The sequence below is a fragment of the Leuresthes tenuis genome, unplaced genomic scaffold (genome assembly GCF_036924035.1).
Source record: "Leuresthes tenuis unplaced genomic scaffold, fLeuTen1.0.hap1 SCAF_15, whole genome shotgun sequence".
Classification (NCBI taxonomy): Eukaryota; Metazoa; Chordata; class Actinopteri; order Atheriniformes; family Atherinopsidae; genus Leuresthes; species Leuresthes tenuis.
In genome coordinates this window covers 4,124,650-4,142,208 of record NW_027325369.1, presented here as the reverse complement: position 1 = coordinate 4,142,208, position 17,559 = coordinate 4,124,650, and the positions used below count along the sequence as shown (strand labels likewise).

General features: G+C 39.1%; 1 protein-coding gene across 1 annotated transcript in view; it reads right to left on the bottom strand.

The window, feature by feature from the left end:
- The window catches only part of gfra4a (GDNF family receptor alpha 4a), a 163,340-nt gene that overhangs the window by 25,643 nt on the left and 120,138 nt on the right, over positions 1–17,559 (bottom strand). The window contains exons 2-4 of the mRNA XM_072364940.1: positions 17,178–17,459; positions 10,677–10,757; positions 3,312–3,651 (exon numbers count right to left, since the gene is read on the bottom strand). Coding sequence (XP_072221041.1) covers positions 3,312–3,651; positions 10,677–10,757; positions 17,178–17,459 — 703 coding nt within the window. The remainder of the gene's footprint in view (positions 1–3,311; positions 3,652–10,676; positions 10,758–17,177; positions 17,460–17,559) is intronic.

The following is a 17,559-nucleotide window of genomic DNA, read 5'->3' as shown; positions in this document are numbered from 1 at the left end:
TCTTTTTCTTTCTTCCCCAGCCAGTTGTCTTTTGGAAGACTGCCAGGCCGTGAAAAGTCAATGAGGGGCAAAGATAGGCCTTGGCTCTGCTGTCTAAACACTGTGGGTACTGTCTGGCTGGCTTGGTCGTGAGGATATTAGACAAATATGGATGTTTGATATGAATACTCCCTCCCACAGCTGCTTTGTCTTCCCCCCTTACCTTTGCTGCCAGCCAGCCAGCCAGCCAGCCAGACATCTAGCCTCATAACCATCATCATCATATAAGACTATCGTGCCCATCACATTGCAGCAATGGACACCCATCTAGTAGCATTTGCAACAGGATCCCCTCAAGGCGCCACAATTCTTTGCTCTGCCCTCATTTGTCATGTCATTGTAATGATGTCCGTAAAACGCATAGGCTGTGCTGTAAGTGAGGGCATCCTCCGCAGGCAGCCACTTAATGCCAGCTGACTGGTGCAGGTTTTCTGGGCCACGCAAAGGCCTTGAGATGCTCCATTCATCGGAGCAGTGGTGGAGAATAATGCCTGATCGATAGCCATGACGAATGAAGCCTTTTGTCTTCCTGACATTTGAAGAGGAACTAGATTAAACGTTAGCGACCATTAGCTGTCAGAGAGGAGGCTGGGAGGATGGGTCTAAGAGCTCCTTGTTCCTTAGAGAGACACACACCATATGAATCTTAATGACTTCATAAGATATTGTTGATTTTCTGATTGAACAATTTGGAATCTATTAAAATTTGAATAAAAGATCTGTTTTTATCAGTGTCTCACTTAAACATGGATTTAATGCTGAATAACAGATAACATATCATGCTTCTTTTTTGGGAAGCTACTCACTGGTCCTGATCGTATTTTGGCATTAAGTATTTTCTGAGCATCCTTGTAAGTAAATCCAAAGTGAAAATCCCTGTTTATAGTAATGACTATTTCACATGACTGCTTGTTGCCTGGCTACTTCCCTCAGAAAATGAAAGCAGAATTTAATTGAACTAATTAAACACAGTTATGGGTGTAACAATTGAATTAATTAAACACAACTGACTTTTTAAATGTAAACGCACATATCACATTAGACAGACTCATCCTCCAAGACACATAATGCATTCTCCATCCTGAGGGAAAGTCACTGTGGCGGGCACCCACATGAACGAAGCCCTTCATAGTGAACAGAGCAATTGTGAGGATATAACTACATGTTGTAATAATAAAAAAAAAAAACTTTTTAACAAACGTTTAGCTCTCTGAGCTTCCCCATTTGTCTGTTTGCTTGTCTTGTGATTCATTGCTAGACCAATAACTATAATTTTGTGTATTAGTGAATAGCACAGCTTTGCAAAAGCATGTCTACCTGTTGTAACTATTGCTTACAGCAGGTTGACGTGTCCCTTTCCACCTCAAGCTAACATTGCATGTAGCAGTGCTACCTGATGTAAGTTTTTTGGAGAACTGGAAACAAGCCAAACTGGTAGTATTGGTTGCATCTCCACAATATTTCACTTTGTACAGTGTGAGAGTAAGAGAGGGACACATCTGCTTTTTATAAGTGCAAAGAAAACCATTTTTCGCAGAGGGAAAATAAAGTGACAACAGCTGAGCTACAATGCTAATTCTGGTGTATCCCAAAAAGTAAAAAAGTTGTTTGGTTTAGCTAACCAAGCAGTGAGAACAATTTGAATTTGGCTAGGGTTTTAAAAGGATCATACAGTAATTAGACTTAAAATAAAACACTGGAAGCAAATAAACCTCACTGTTAAAAGAAAATCAGTAATTTCAAAAGAAAAACTTAGGATTTGTAAACACATTCTATAACTGTATAGTGTTGTTATTTTGTTTGTTTAAAATTAAATCCCTTTGTCATCAGTTCCCTCTGCTTCTTTCTCACTGATCAGAGCTTTGCTGACTGTCATCTTTGCAGTTTCGCTGACAGGCCTCTCCTTAGCACTGCCAGGCTCTGTGTTTGTTGTTCCGGCACAAATGTGTCAGGTGAAAAGGTTTATTGAGCCATTTGTTCCCATTGACTTGGGAGTTTTTGAGTGACAGCTCATTGTCTTCACACATGTCTTGTCTAGCCAGTGGACTTTCCAGGTTTGCTCTGAGCGATAGCAGCAGTTAAATGTCATCACTTATTAATTAACTGTACTGGATTCCTAGAAGAATTGTGATTTCAACCTTTAGGTAAAGCTTATTTTTTTGTGTAAACTTGCTTTTACCAAGTAACAGATTATTTTACTTCCCATATAGACTGGCAGCTACCTTTCCTAGAAGTACATCTTAAGTTTGTTCAAGTTCTGCTCAGGTCCTCAGTTCTATCTGCACAAGAGATGATAGTTAAACTACTGATGGTTTAACTTCTGGATGATGGTTTGCTCAGGCTCCATTGATTCCCATGGCTAATTTGCATACTTATTAACAAAAGCTGTTAAGAAAATGCACTTGCATATCCAATCAGGAATGAAGACAGACCATCACTGGAAAGCACACACCATTTCTAAACCCCAAAACACTCCCTGATATTTTGATCTTGTAGGAATCCAATACAGCTTGTTAGTGTGTGATGAAATGTCTGTATGATATTTGAGAGGTTTTTATTTTATTTTATTGGTACAAATCTGATTCTATTCTTACTCAGTTGTGTTTCATTTAATAAATCTCCATCCACCCATCCATCCATCCATTTTCTACATCCGCTTAATCCGTCAGTTGGGTTGCGGGGGGGCTGGAGCCTATCCCAGCAATCATCAGGCGAGAGGTGGAGTACACCCCGGACAGGTTTAATAAATCTCATTTGAAATTTTTGGATGTGAAACAGGCAGAAAAATCAAAGAAGAAAGAGTATTGGGTAAAAACACATGACGAAACAAAAAGACCAAGGATATTTTCTCAGAGGTTGGTACATCAAGCAATATCCTATATGTGTCCATAGCCAAAGGAAAGTATTAAACAAAAGAACCTGCTTCGCTTGCTGCATTTATGTGGAAGTTTAGTTTTTGTTTTAAGTGTCAAAAAATATGTAATCCAGGTTCTCAAAGTCTCAAAGACTTTGGAGCTTCAAAGCAACACTTTAAAAAAAACTTGGATTTTTCAAATCAATTAGTTTTAGCTGTGTTGAATCATCTTTGTTTAGTTTTCACTATACAGTTTCTAACCACGATCTACTAACTATGATGTGCTATGAAAAGAGTTTGAGCCTTAATGTTGCCTGCACATGGTCTATAACATGCAAACACACCTTCTCTAAACCGACAGTGAGTGTAACATGTGCTCCGCAGCAGGAGCATTTAGGACAGCATTACAGATTTCTACCTGCACACATAGTCTGCCTTGCAGATGCGTAGCTGAGCCAGACAGTTAGGCTTTTCCTTTTCTTCATAGGAGCAAGATGGCACAATGGTCTGCCTGCGGCGCTCTGCGCAGGCCGTGTCGGTGCAGGGACAGAACAGAAGCTCATGGGTGTAGTCGGGCGGAACACGGTCAAAGAACTTCCTCAGCGCCTTGCTGCACTTTGGTCGGTTACATGGCCCCGAGCGGGCTGACGGCTGGATGCAGGCTGAGACGTACTCTGTACGAAGTTTCTGACATGTCTCATCTATGTTACACGCCTTGGCAGCATCCAGGCAGCGGTTCACTGTCGTTACCTCAGACTCTGAAAAAAATAAAAAAAAATAAAAAGGAAATGAGAGGCTTTTCATCCTTTTTGTGTGGTTTGAGAAAATCAAATCCCAGGCAATGTTTACAAATGATTTCATGGCTGAATTGGAGTTGTTATTGACTTGCCACTCTCACCTCTGGAATTGGATGCAGTGTTGCATTTACAGATGAAAAAATAGAAATGTGTGTCTTGAGTAACAAACTAAACCAAAATGATGATTATATGTAATAGGTCTCCTTGTAATGAATAGAACATGAATGGTGTTTAAATGTTGTATGAGTCTGGGCACTGAATGTGTTTCAGCCAAGGTCTAATGGCTGAATATTTCATTCTGCTGGGTTAATGCAGAGTGGCAGCACTGACGAAGTGGCTCCTCCATCTCTCCAACCACACAACAAGGCCTGTTATTACTGCTCCTTCCCCTTCATCCATCTACCCATCTATCCAACAGTCCCTCCCTACATCTGAGGCCGTCCCTCACCTGACCCCCTCCTCTTACTGTGTGACTACCACTTTCAGTGTTGCCATCACCCTAACTCTATCTGTCTCTTTGTCTCTTTCCTTCCTAGCTTTCTCTCTGTTCTCATCTATGTATTCTTCCTCAACTTTGTCCACCCTTTCCTTCTTCTCTGCCTATGCTCTTACTGCCCCCCCCCCTCAATACAGCCATGATGACACTCAGTTCCTCTGGCAGATAGTGTTGTTCATTAGTTCCTAAAGTGCCTGTATTGTGTCTCCTGGTGAATTCAACTCTGACCAGGCTGTCATATAAAATAAGATTGACCTTGGAGAGCGAGTTAACAGCCCATCACAAAGCACAGGTTATTGTATTCCAGACTAAATGCTTAGAGAAGAGGAGGGGGTGGACTTAGACAAATTGTATCCAAATTGTATCCAGCGGCCACATTAATTGGGAAGGACAACACGCACATACATTTTAAAGTTAAATCCTGGTCATTTAGTTTTTGCTCTTCATCTTCATGCCCATTTATACCCTGCAGTACAACCTCAGTGCTGGCCTGTGCCTCACATGATCAACTTCACTGATGTTGTTGATCCTTTTCCATTCTTAGACCTGATTCTGTAATCCATCCATCTTCTATACCTTTAATCCTGTTCAAGGTTGGAACCCTTGGGCAGCCACGGTAATGCATTGACAATGGGTGTTATCTGGCTCAGAAGATGTGCAAAGAAGTGCAAAAGATGCAAAAGTGATGCAATGTAAAACCACTACATAAAACATTCAATCTAACAGCTGACATTTGGGAGGTTTTAGATGGTGTAAATTTGCTCTTTTGGCCCCCTTGTGAGTGCAGCTCATAAATATCTATTAGCTATTAGTTTAACGCCCCCATTAGAATTTCTGCCCAAACTAAGAGTGCTCTAACCACAGTCCGCAGCAGGTAGGACACCAAGTACTTATAACTACTCCACACAACCATTCTTAAAAAAAGAGAAAAAAAGAAAATGCAACAAAACATCTGTATTTACTTTGTTTTACACAGTGACACATAGTTGTTTTAAATTGTCTTGAAGTCTTAAAATGACTCAATGAAACTTGTAACGCTGGGTTTCATTGTAATTTTATGACCTAATGTAAGAAATGGACTGGAGAGGAAAGTCTATAAAAGTTTGTAATTTGCTTTGTTGTGAAAGACACTGATTGCTGATCAGGAGCAGGTAATATATGAACATTTCTAACTGAAACACTGAGTTTAGTCCTAATAATACAAATCCCTTTGGAATGTCCCCACCTTTTCACTTACCCACCATTAAAACAAATTTAGATGGTTCCATTTAGTTTCTCCAGAACATCTTACAGTAATACTCTGCTTTAATGTTTACTACTGCTTTTTTCCTTTTTTTTATAGCCCCTGAGCTCTGCCAGGAGTGGGGTGTTAAGCAATATAAATATATATTGTCATAGAGATAAGTGTTTGGAAGATAATGAACAAACAGATCAACTGCAGATCAAGTGGATTATGCCATACAAGTCTTCCCTGGTTTGTTGTTGCAATCTATTGTCATGTCTGTAGCCAGAATGATGGAGCACAATGCAAGTCCCTTTAAAGCCTATAAAATGTGAGGATTTGACAGTCAGTAGAAAAAGTCTTGATTAAATGCTCTGTTGGGAGTCTTAAGGTGGTCATATTCATATAGAAAATAATGTCGGAACTGTATCTTCTCTAATATTGCAGTCGGACAAGGCTAGAACAGCAACACTATTTAATCTGCTGCAGTTAAACACACGTAAACTAAAGCATCTCTGTTACGGCCACTGTATCATCTGGATCAAAAGGGCTGATTTCCATATTGCTTTACCAAGCTTGTGCCTGACTGGTTGCATCAGAAACCCAGTGAAAACCAAACTGATGGTATATTTCCCTTCCAGCCAGGGAGCATGAAGTGGAAAATCCTTGTGAGGAAACACAATTTGTACCACTCTTATGGGCCAATGATGCACTAAAAAGCATCTATCTGGGTGCATAACATGTTCTGTGTTTAAACAGAAACAGTCTCTTAACACTACTGACTTGATTTTAGTTAGCCGATTAATTGGTGTAGGGTGAAGCGCTCTGTTATTAGAATACTCCTCAAAATATGCTGAGCTGTGGCTCCAGCTTTCATCTTTGAGAAGGGTCATTACTCTGTTTGAGGGAGAGATGCTATAAGGATGGAAAAACATCCATTAATCACGCTCTGTTGTTTTGGCAGTCAACTTGTCGAGATGCATGGCATGGATGTCAACTTTGACCTCCTGTGTAGTTACTGGATTGAAATTTATGAGGAGTACAGGATTGGTCAGGCTCTGCTGTTATTCAAAGGCGCCAGACAAGTGGTGTCATGTTAGTACACAGCATATGTATGAAGCCAAAAAGAATAATCACACTTGTTTAAATGAGATGATAGCAAGACCCATATTCTCTAACCCTAACGCTAACACTTTTCTTAAGATTTCTTTATGCTTTCTTTCACCACCATGTTCTCAGTAACATGTGGTCTAACTTTATTCTGCACAAGTTGATAGAAGATGAATTTGCTAAGCTAAGATAAGATTTTTACATTACAATCAAATTCTGGAGGATGCAGACATGTCACAGTCCTTGACCAATCATTTAGCACGCTACATATTTTGGAGGAGTCAATGAGGGTGCGTGTCTAAACTGAAAGTAATAGAGATGTGGTGAGGGGACACAGTGAAGGGCAACACAGAAGAGGAAAACTACAAACAAATATATGGCGTAGAAGTGCAGTCTACTTGGATTTGGAAAGAGCAGAAATTGGTTAAACGTTGACAAGAACACTTATGGCTCTGTAATGTTTCCACCGCATATTGTCACCACAGACTCAACAGAGAGAATCTGTTGAGACAAGCTCCCTATTCTACTCGCCATCTAGGTAAGTTTGACTAATTAAATGCAGAGCTACTTGTATCATATTATAACGTTATAACATCAAGTAGTGTGCCTAATACAATGATCCACTCATGTACTCAAAATCATGTAGAAATCGGTTATGCTGATGTTTATATGTAATTTAATTTAATGACGGAAAAATTCAAGAAGCAAAGCCTGAAAGCATGTAAGTCTACTTCAAAGAGAGATTTGTCTGCAAAATGAAGGTGACTAATATTCCATCAACATTTTTGTTGTATACGTACAGTTTCATGCAAACATTTAGTTGTTTCTTCAAACTTTTGTAATGAAAACTGTATGAAAGGACAAAGCTGTAGTATTATACCCACTGTGCGCTCCATGTTATATGCCAGAGCACACATGAGACACTTAAAATGTTTTGGGGGGCACACTTTTTGTGTTGTTTTGCTTTGTGTGTCACAATAATCTGATGTTCGACATCTCGAGACATGACAATGTGCACTGCTGATTTGATCAGAAATGCTTATAAGGAGGAAAATAGTGGTTGAATGGTTAGTATGGCGGCTATTATTTTGGAGGTCTGAATTTGAGATCCTTCCTACACAATGTTTTAGACTGTCCTTTTAGTTTTCTATTTTGCTCTCACATGCAAACGCTTAAGATTAAAAAAATATACTGTCATGTCTCTGGACACTGCTCTTCACAAAACTGTACTATAGTGATACGTTGCAATCTTACAATTTCTAACCATGGATCGTGTGACACTGCTTCATTTTGGAAATGTGTTCTGATAACTCGTGGTGGGTTTGAACACAGCTGCCAGAGATGTTTTGGAAACATTCTTGAAAATCAAAGAACTCAATGACCTGTGATGTATGAAGTACAGTAGCTCTGCTGTGGAAGACGTCTGCTCATGCTAAAGACTGCTCAATATATCAGACCCAAGGAGTAACACACCAGAATTATCACACAGATTGTTCTGCATACAACCAAATTTGTGTCTTGTACTTCAGATTAGTTTAAAGTTTGATGTTTCGCATTGCAAAGCTTTGTTGAACAAAGCTGACATGCCCCTGATCTCTGTTCCAATAATGTTAAGTAAGATGTTTTACATGCCTTTTTACATAAATATCTGAGGAACCGCCCTCATAGAAGTTGTTCAATCACTCCCCATTTCTCATCTTTGTTGTAAAAGCATGTAGAGTCTACTAATGCCATCTCGCATTAATTTAGGTTTGAAATCGGTAAGTTTGTACTTGACACTGATCCCTCGCTGCTATTAGGAGCTGTCAAAATGCAAAACTGCCTAATGCATTTTTAGATCATAGCATTTTTCAAATCCCGTGCTAACTATGATAAACATCACAGCTTAACTGGTGTCTAATGGAAAGCCTGTGAGACAGCAAGCTTCCTCTCCACACATCACGGTAACGCTATGTATCAAAATATCACATATATCTGTGCTAAATTATCAGAAAAGAAAACACATGCAGCTTATTACTCAGTTTTATATGAACAGAGATTTTTGCTGTTTCGTGACAATTTTGTTAATTTCCTTTCCATTATAGAACATGCTACTAAGGTCACTGTCTCCTGTTTTCTCTCCTTCGGACAGTCAGTGATATTGGTGAGTTGCAATGTTTTTATTCATGTGAAGAAAACACATGCTGTATATGTGCTATATTATCAATGATTTTAGCAATAAAGATGTAATTGCATCAATACTTGGAACCTTGTATAAAATAAGATGTACCATAACCTTGCCAATGGCTCATTTCTACATTTAAAAATCAGCTGACTCTGCTGCAGATATTACACAGAGTCTAAGCAAGACTTTTGCATCAGTGTCAGATTAAAATGTCGACTTTGCCGACTCATGATGGTAGAGCTGAGAGTGAGCAGAACATTAGTATAGCTCATCATGCACCCATCAGATTTCCCACTCAGATCTAGTGGCAAACGCAGTACATAAACCCACCATTGTTGCTTGCGAGTTAAAAACAACACTGGACTAAAGTCTGCAGAGCATCTGTGTGGTACTGGAGCAGCCCGACGGACCTAAACACTCATCGTGGTAAATCCATGGATGCTAATATAGCTAATTCAAGCAAGAACTACAACACACAAGATGAAGACTTTTTTTTACAGCCATAACTTAGACAACTCAGGGAGATCACAGATAATAACATGTGGGATTTTGGATTCGTTTGGATGAGTTATGTCTTGGGATTCCTGGGTTTTGTTTCTATTCTGTTTTTTTGTTGGTGTTGAGTCTTGTTGTGTTTTCTTTGTTATTATTGCTTTTGTCTGTTAGTCTTGTCTGCCTCGGTTCAGTTTAGTTTCTAGTTCCACCTCTTCTAAAGGAGTTTATTTATGTTTCCCTGTCCTGTCATTAGCTCCACTGCCACCCCTATCTACTATCCTGAGCTGCTGCCGTTCACTAATCAGCTCACCCTCAGTATTTAAGCTCCCTGTTTTCTCTCAGTCATTGCCAGAGCCTTGCTGTTACCACTCTGTGCTTTCCTGGGCGATTCTTGTTCATTTCCATGTTTACAGGCATTGTCAGGTTTTAGTTAATTTTAGTTTTCTTACACCTCCTGCCTAATCCTGTGTATGCATTTGGCTCCTCTCATCTCCACCAACCGTAACAATCATCTCTTGTCTGATTTTAAGATTTATGATCTTACAGAGAATTTAATAGTGATAGTGTTGGTCATCTGATCTCTGAAGAGATATCGGCTAAACAGTATTTTACTGACAATTGTGTGCCTGAACAAAGCCAACAAACAACTATTAAATGCGTTTTTCCCATGTTATGATTCCCCGGTCTTCTGTTGAATATATCTAATTTAAGGAAGCTAATCAATACCACAGTAATAGAAATGGCTTGTTTATATTTTTTCATTTGGAACAGAACACCTACTTGCAACAAATATATATTTTTTGTTGTTTTTTTATTTATACCAATCATATCAAATTAAATTCTTCTGCATTAAAATGTATCATCCTTGAACTGTGTTGTTTCTTGATACATATCAAATTGTCTTAATAATGGAGAGACACACACACTCCTTCTTTAAGAATTGATTCATTTAAGTCATTATTTAAGGCTTCACAGACTCTCAGTTTTAATAATTTAGAGTATAAATGCTATTGGAGAAACATCAAATGAAAAAACAAAAAAACTAGTGCAGTCTCTTTTCCAAACCTTCAAAAAGGAAAAAAGGACTTATTCAAGTAACCAAATCAGTTGTTTCACCATCTCTGTCTGCTTCTCTAACCTCTGTTTCTTTCTTTTCTTCACACAAAGTCTTACTTTGTAACCACCCCATGTTTTCTTCTTCTTCCAGATGCATTAAAGTAAACAAGTAATTAGTTCATGCCTTTAGGGCAAAAAGCTGCACATACTTACCCTGTGGCTTTCCCACAAGCTCAAAGGCAAGCAAACTGAGGGCTGTAACTCATCAAACACTTCACAAACACACCTGCATATTCACCCCTATACTCTGTCAAAAAATATGCAGAATATGAATGGGTTTCACTTTGGTATGTAAGTTAGTTATGACCACAACAGTGATTTTGACATTGACATTTACTTTTATGTCTGCCTTTAAGTGTTTATTTAAAGCAGTAGATAATTACCTGCAGCGATGGAGGCCAGACGAACGTAGTCTGAGCCCCTCTCCTCTGGCTCATATGGGTAGCTCTCCACCAAGCTGAGTCCTGCCCACACAGAAGAAAGAGGTTACTTTTGTTGTCATGACAACAACAACAACAAAAAATTGCATATGTTGCACTTTCAGAGTCCTAAACACACACCCTTTAAACTGGCCTCGTCGGGCTCATTGTAATGCATAAAGGTTGCAAAAGAACATGAAAACAATGCAAAGACTTTGTGTGTGGTCAGATTTAACTGGCAGAAATCTACTGTTGTGGCATCATATTGACACCAACAGAGCATTGCATAACATAAACAGAGACCAAGCAGCAGAAAAGTCTGTATAATGACTTTTAAAGATAATTTTAAAACATGCAAGAGTAATACAAACTGGCATCTGATTTTGGTTTACTTATTAATTTAATAATTGCAATAAACAACACTTTTGAGAAATGTGTGCCATGTCTGCACAATGTAAACAATAATATCAAAGAGGACAAATCATTAAAAATGACTTTTTCTGTGCTTGCTGCATTCACCGCACCTTGTAAGTGGAAAGTCACAACTAATTTGCCATTGCTTTTATCTTTGCTTTGTATTCTGTTTTACATATCAGTTAGGAAATCTGATGTCTTCTTTGCATATTGTTTGATTTCTTTTTTTTTCCCCTGAGTTAGAAAGTCCAAATTCCCATACATAACTAATTGCAGCACTACATAGGAACTTGCCATTAAAAAAAAGCTTTAGCTTCTAAAACCTCACAGATAAAACAAAGGAATGAATCAACAGTGCCCTGGGTGGAATAATTACAACAGAATTTTGAGCATCTGCCTGGCTTTTAACAAACCTATCTGTGGTATCATGTTTTACTGCCTGATTGTGCCTAAAAGGAATAATCTGAACCAACTGTATGTGTCTGAACTGCAGACAAGGGAAATGTAAATATTTGCAAAAAAAATAGTATTCTGTCAGTTTGGTGTGTGGTAGAGTAAACTTGGTTTGCTGTGTGTGCTAGTGGGAGCTCTCAGGCTAGCTACTGTATGCTTTTTTTCTATGATAGTGTACTTCAAGGGTTACAAAATGTAATTTGTGCCCAAATTTACATTCACCTGGTCATGCAAAGCTGTACTAGTGATCTAAAAAAAGACCACAACCCATTAAATAAGCAGGAGGAGTGCAATCCCTGAAACCAGCTGAGAGAAAGTTGAAAAAGCAGCTGTGGTATTGTAATACTGTGGTATTTTGATCAAAGCACATCACAGCCATTTAATTTAGACCTCAGGAAATTGTATCAATGCAGGATGTCACAATATGGCTCATTTTAAGACAAAAACTAATTTTTTTGTCTTTTAATTAGCCAATTGTCTTTAAATTATATTATAAGATCTACCTTGCATAACCTGTGTCAATTCACATTCATAATTGCAGGTGCTAATTCCCAAATTAGTAGCCAGTTATGTTAACAAACAACATTAACATAAAGTGAAAGCGACTTAGGGGTCAGACAGTCTGGCCTAAAGTCCCTCTTCAAGCATCGATTAAAACCCTAAAAACTCAACTGTTAATCAAAATGACACATTTAGATGTTCTCCACAATCAAAATAGCACCTTCAGGCCTTAAAATGGCTTAGATATAACTTTATACCCTTGCCTCATTGAACATAATCGGATCTATCAAAATGCAAATTAGCTCGGTCTCCGTATGCCCAGTTTGATTGGCTGCAGCTGCTCACCGTCGATTCTGCTTAAAATTCTTTTAAATCTTCCTTTTTACGCCAGCTAAACCTTTTGCACTGTGAAATGCTCAGCCATGGTGATGACTGCTGATTTTGCTTACGATATCCACACTCATTTAAAAAAAAAGAAAAAACACATCTGAACATGTTAAAAAGGTTAAAAGCTTTAAATCCTTTGAAAGGTTATATAACTTTAAACAACCCTAATTACCCCGAAAAAGCCCCCCCAGACACCACAGCACCACATTATCCGCTGTTTACTTGTATATTTTCTAAGAGTGTATATTTTCCATCCATCCATTTTCTATACCCGCTTTATCCGTCGGTCGGTTGTGGGGGGGCTGGAGCCTGTCCCAGCGGTCATCGGGCGAGTGACAGGGTACACCCTGGACAGGTCGCCCGTCCGTCACAGGGCAACATAGAGACAAACAGGTCAAACAACCACACGCGCCTAGGGACAATTTTAGAGTCACCAATAAACCTAACATGCATGTTTTCGGATGGTGGGAGGAAGCCGGAGTACTGGGAGAGAACCCACGCATACATGGGGAGAACATGCAGACTCCACACAGAAAGGCCCCAGCCGGGAGTTGAACCTGGAACTAGTATATATTTTGTTATCTAGTTTTTTGTATTTTTTTTAGATAAAAAATGTATCTAATTAATTAGAGGCTTTGTAATTATTAAACGCATTTTAAATATATATAAATATTTGACCTGAAAACAGTGAGAAGCAATTTTTTTCACATGGATTTTAGTACACCATTGAATAATTACTTAATACATAAGCTTAATCAACAAAACACTACATGGTAACCATTTATGCCTTTTAATGGACAGGACAGATAAAGAGACAGAAAGCAGAGAGAGGGGGAATGACACGCAGTAAAAGGCCGTCCGATGCAGGATTCGAACGAGGGCCGACAGCAGCCTGCAAAACCCACTACTACGCAACCGATCATCCCATCCGTCATTTATTTTTATTTTTTAAAACAAAATGTCCCAGCCACGGGGCCAACCAAAGTGGTCTCATCAGCTTCTTCGTTCATGTTTGACTGTGGTTTGATGTTGTCTGAAATCATGAATGTTAGTTGGTGCTCCACTATAATCGGTATGCCTGAAACTAATCCAGTGAGAAACTTTCCGCGGTGAAAAAATAAGTGCGATTAAAATGCATTAATTTTTAACGCGTTGATTTTGGGTAATTAATTTATCTTAACGTTAAAGTCTTGGCCCTAATTTTTTTTTATATATATTTTTTATTTTGTTTTTACCCTCTTTGTGCCGACTCTTTCCTATTGTATTGTATAAGCTGCTGGAGACTGAATTTCCTGGAGGGAGTCATCCCAAAGGGATCAATAAAGTTGAGTCTAAGTCTAAAAGGTAACTAAAAACTGAAGGCCATGATCTGCAAATGTCATACAACCAATATTTTATTTACAATAGAGTATGGAAAAAACACATCTGTTGAAACTGAGATAGTTTACTATTTCATGAAAAATATCAGCTGATCTTGAGCACATCTCAACATATTTTAAAAAAAAAGTAGGGCCGGAAAAGAAAGTGGTACTATAAAGAAACAAACCATGTTGCTAATAATTAGGTTAATTATTGATAGGTCAGAATCTCTCAGAACTAAAGATGGAAAAAATCTGCAAATCTGTAAATTGTGACTTTGAATACTTTGTCATCTACATTACATTATATCAAAGGATGCTGAGAATCTGGAATCTCTATCATACAAAGAAGAAGCCATATGTGATTATGATCTGAAAACATCAGTCTTCGTTGGGCCAAAGCCACCCTCAGTCCAGACCTTTCACCAACTGAAAACATTTGGTGCATCATCAAATACAAAGCGCAAGAAAGAAGAACCAGGACTGTTGAGCAGTTACAATTCTATATCAGACAAGAATGAAACAACGTTCTTTTCCCAAAGATCCAGCAACTGGCCTCCTTAGTTCGCAGACGTCTACAGACAGTTGTTAGAAGTGGAGGGGATGTTACACAGTTGTAAACATGGCCCTATCCCAACTTTCTTGAGATATGTTGCTATGTTCAGATGCAAGATGAACTTATGTTCTCATGAAAAGGCTCAACGTTTGATTTGTTTTCTATGTTCTATTGTGAATAAAGTATTGCCATACGTGAATAAAGTACTGCCGTTTTTATTTTATTATTTATAGATAGGTGTGGCATGGAGGTGATGAGAGAGGACTCGAATGCAGATATTAACTGAAAACTTTATTCCAATGATCCAAACAAAAAGCGCGGCTGAGCCGGAATACCAAAAAACCTAAACTGAACCTTACAAAACCTGATATATGATGGTAACAAGGACATAACCTGATTCAGCATGAATGACGTAAGGATCTGACAAAGATCATGAACCAACTGGGAGACTAGATACTGTGGAAGGTGACTGGTGAGTGAAGGCAGCTGAGGGAAGAAACACAGATGAAGTGAGCGAAGCTGATGGAAGGGCAGAAGAAAGACTGAGGAAAGGTGAGGAAATGTCAAGGCTAAACTGTAAACTAGAGACTAAACAGAAACACAGATCATGACAGAAACATAAAATGCAGATCGTGACACAGCCCCATCTCAACAGAAAACATGTAAGAGGTATGTTTGACTAAACGTAGCAGTAACACAATCTGTGCAAATTGTCAGATAGTAACATATTTCTAGGTTGTTGCTTTCTTCAGGGAGATGTTTACTGGAGGACATGATGAGCATTGCAAGCCATAGGCATGTGGTGCTACAAGAATTTACTGTAGGCTAAAGCTAACCGCGGAGACATGTGTTTAACCGGGATCATTTGCAAGTGAGAGCAAGTAAAAGAGTGAAAGGACTGCATAAAATGCTGTGCTGGGTGGGCTTCATGTCTCATCTGCGACTGGTGCAGAACACTGCATAAAGACATCTGATAGGTACCAGGAACAAAAACAGCATTACTCCAGTTCAAGGAGCTCTGATTTCCCATATTGTACAGTTTTATTTTCTGACTTCTTATATTTGTTTTTAAAACTTTACAGTGTCTGCTCCTGAGTACATTTCTCACGTCTAACCTGCTAGATTCTCTGTTTTTAAATGTTCCTTGATCAAGGTTTGTCAGTCAGGAAGATGCCTTTGTGGTGACTGCTTCAAGGCCTTTTTAACAGTCCCCTGTCAATGAAACCCTAAGGAAATATTCAAGATAGTTCTATAGACTTATATGTTCTTTATGACTTTTAACTGCACTCAACATACTTAACATTTTACGTATTTTGTTGTTTTCTTTCTTTTTGGAAAATCATTTCAGAACTGTTCGATTTTATTTCTGTCCTGCTTTTAACTTTCAACATTGCTTTTTATTCTTTAAACCTCCTTCCCTCTTGTTCTCTCTGCTTTATTGGTCTTATGATTTTTTTGCAATTGTTCTGCCTTGAACTGGCACTCTGATGGATAAGTCTGGATTTGGCGGTTGCCAAGAGAACGGTACTTGTCTGACTACATTGTGCCAAGTGTAAAGTTATTATGGTGTGGGGTTGTTTTTCAGGAGCTGGGCTTGGCCCCTTAATTCCAGTTAAAGGAACTCTGAATGCTTCAGCATACCAAGAGATTTTGGACAATTTCATGCTCCCAACTTTGTGGAAACAGTTTCTGGCCCCTTCCTGTTCCAACATGACTGCGCACCAGTGCACAAAGCAAGGTCCATAAAGACACGGATGAGCCAGTTTGGTGTGGAAGAACTTGACTGGCCTGCATAAAGTCCTGACCTCAACCCAACAGAACACGTTTGGGATGAATTAGAGTAGAGACCTAATGGCCAGGCCTTCTGTCCGCCATCAGTGTCTGACTTCAAAAATGTGTTTCTGGATGAATGGTCAAAAATGCTCATAAACACACTCCTAAACCTCGTGGAAAGCTTGACCAGAAGAGTTAAAGCTGTTACAGCTGCAAAGGGTGGGCCGACGTCATATTAAACCCTATGGATTAAGAATAGGAGGTCACTTAAGTTCACATGCATGTAAAGGCAGATGGGCGAATAATTTTGGCTATATAGTGTATTTCTTATAAATAATTTTGACTCGACTCTCACACTCTTGTCTTGCATGGAATGCATGAAGCTAAATGTTATTCAGTTGCAAGCATATGGAGATGTAAATGTCTGTGCAATAACCTGATGTAAACTGATGTATTGAGACTTATGCTGTGTCTCTTTAGGGAACTGAGTGAGGAATATATATATATAAGTGTGCAAAAAAAGGCATGACAAACAAATCTGGTAATCATGAATCTAAGTTATGAAATGTTTTGGCCGTACATGTATTATGCATCACAGATTGTTTGCACAGCATGCCACCTTACTATAATCGCTGATGTAAAGCTAAGGGAGCTGTTTTATCCGCACATCTCCATGTCATATCTTACATTCATGTTTGACGTTAGAATGAACAAAAATGGGGGTTGGTGTTGAACAAGACAAGGACAAGAGAAAGATGTCTGAATTAAGTACAAAAATTATAAAATAGAATGAGTGTAGGTGGAATAAAAGGAATCAGAGCTCCAGTTTTTACCTGATTTTGACACAATAATAATGTAATAATCACTTACATTATAAGCTGGAATCTACTGTTGAGCTGTGTGGAGGTGGAAGCCTAATTCATGTGTAATGGGCAGCACACACTTGATAATCCCCAAAACATACTGTACCTGCGCTCGCCCACCTCACAGTCATCGGCTTCTGTGAGTAAATGCCAGTCTTACCGTGCAGCACAGATTGGTGAAGACTCCAGTAGATACTCAGGCAGTTCTTCTCCTTCTTCATCCCCCGTTTACATTGACAGCCATGCAAGGGGGTGGACAGAAGCGCTGTCATGGCATTCTCACACTGATTCCGTGCCCCAGGCCCAAGTTTGACGCTGCCATCTCCTGCCACACACTGCCTGAGGGTGCGCAGTCGAGGGCTGCAGGTGTCGTCACTGGAGCAGGTGTCTCCGGCACGCAGACAGTCCCTCCCGCCTGCAGAGAGAACCATGTGTGGGAATCCTGGAAGATAAGATAGAGAACAGGTCACAATCATGTTCTGTCTTTGATTGTCAGGGTAGTTGAAAGAAGACCCAAACAAAGGGAGTTTGGAGAGAAAAAT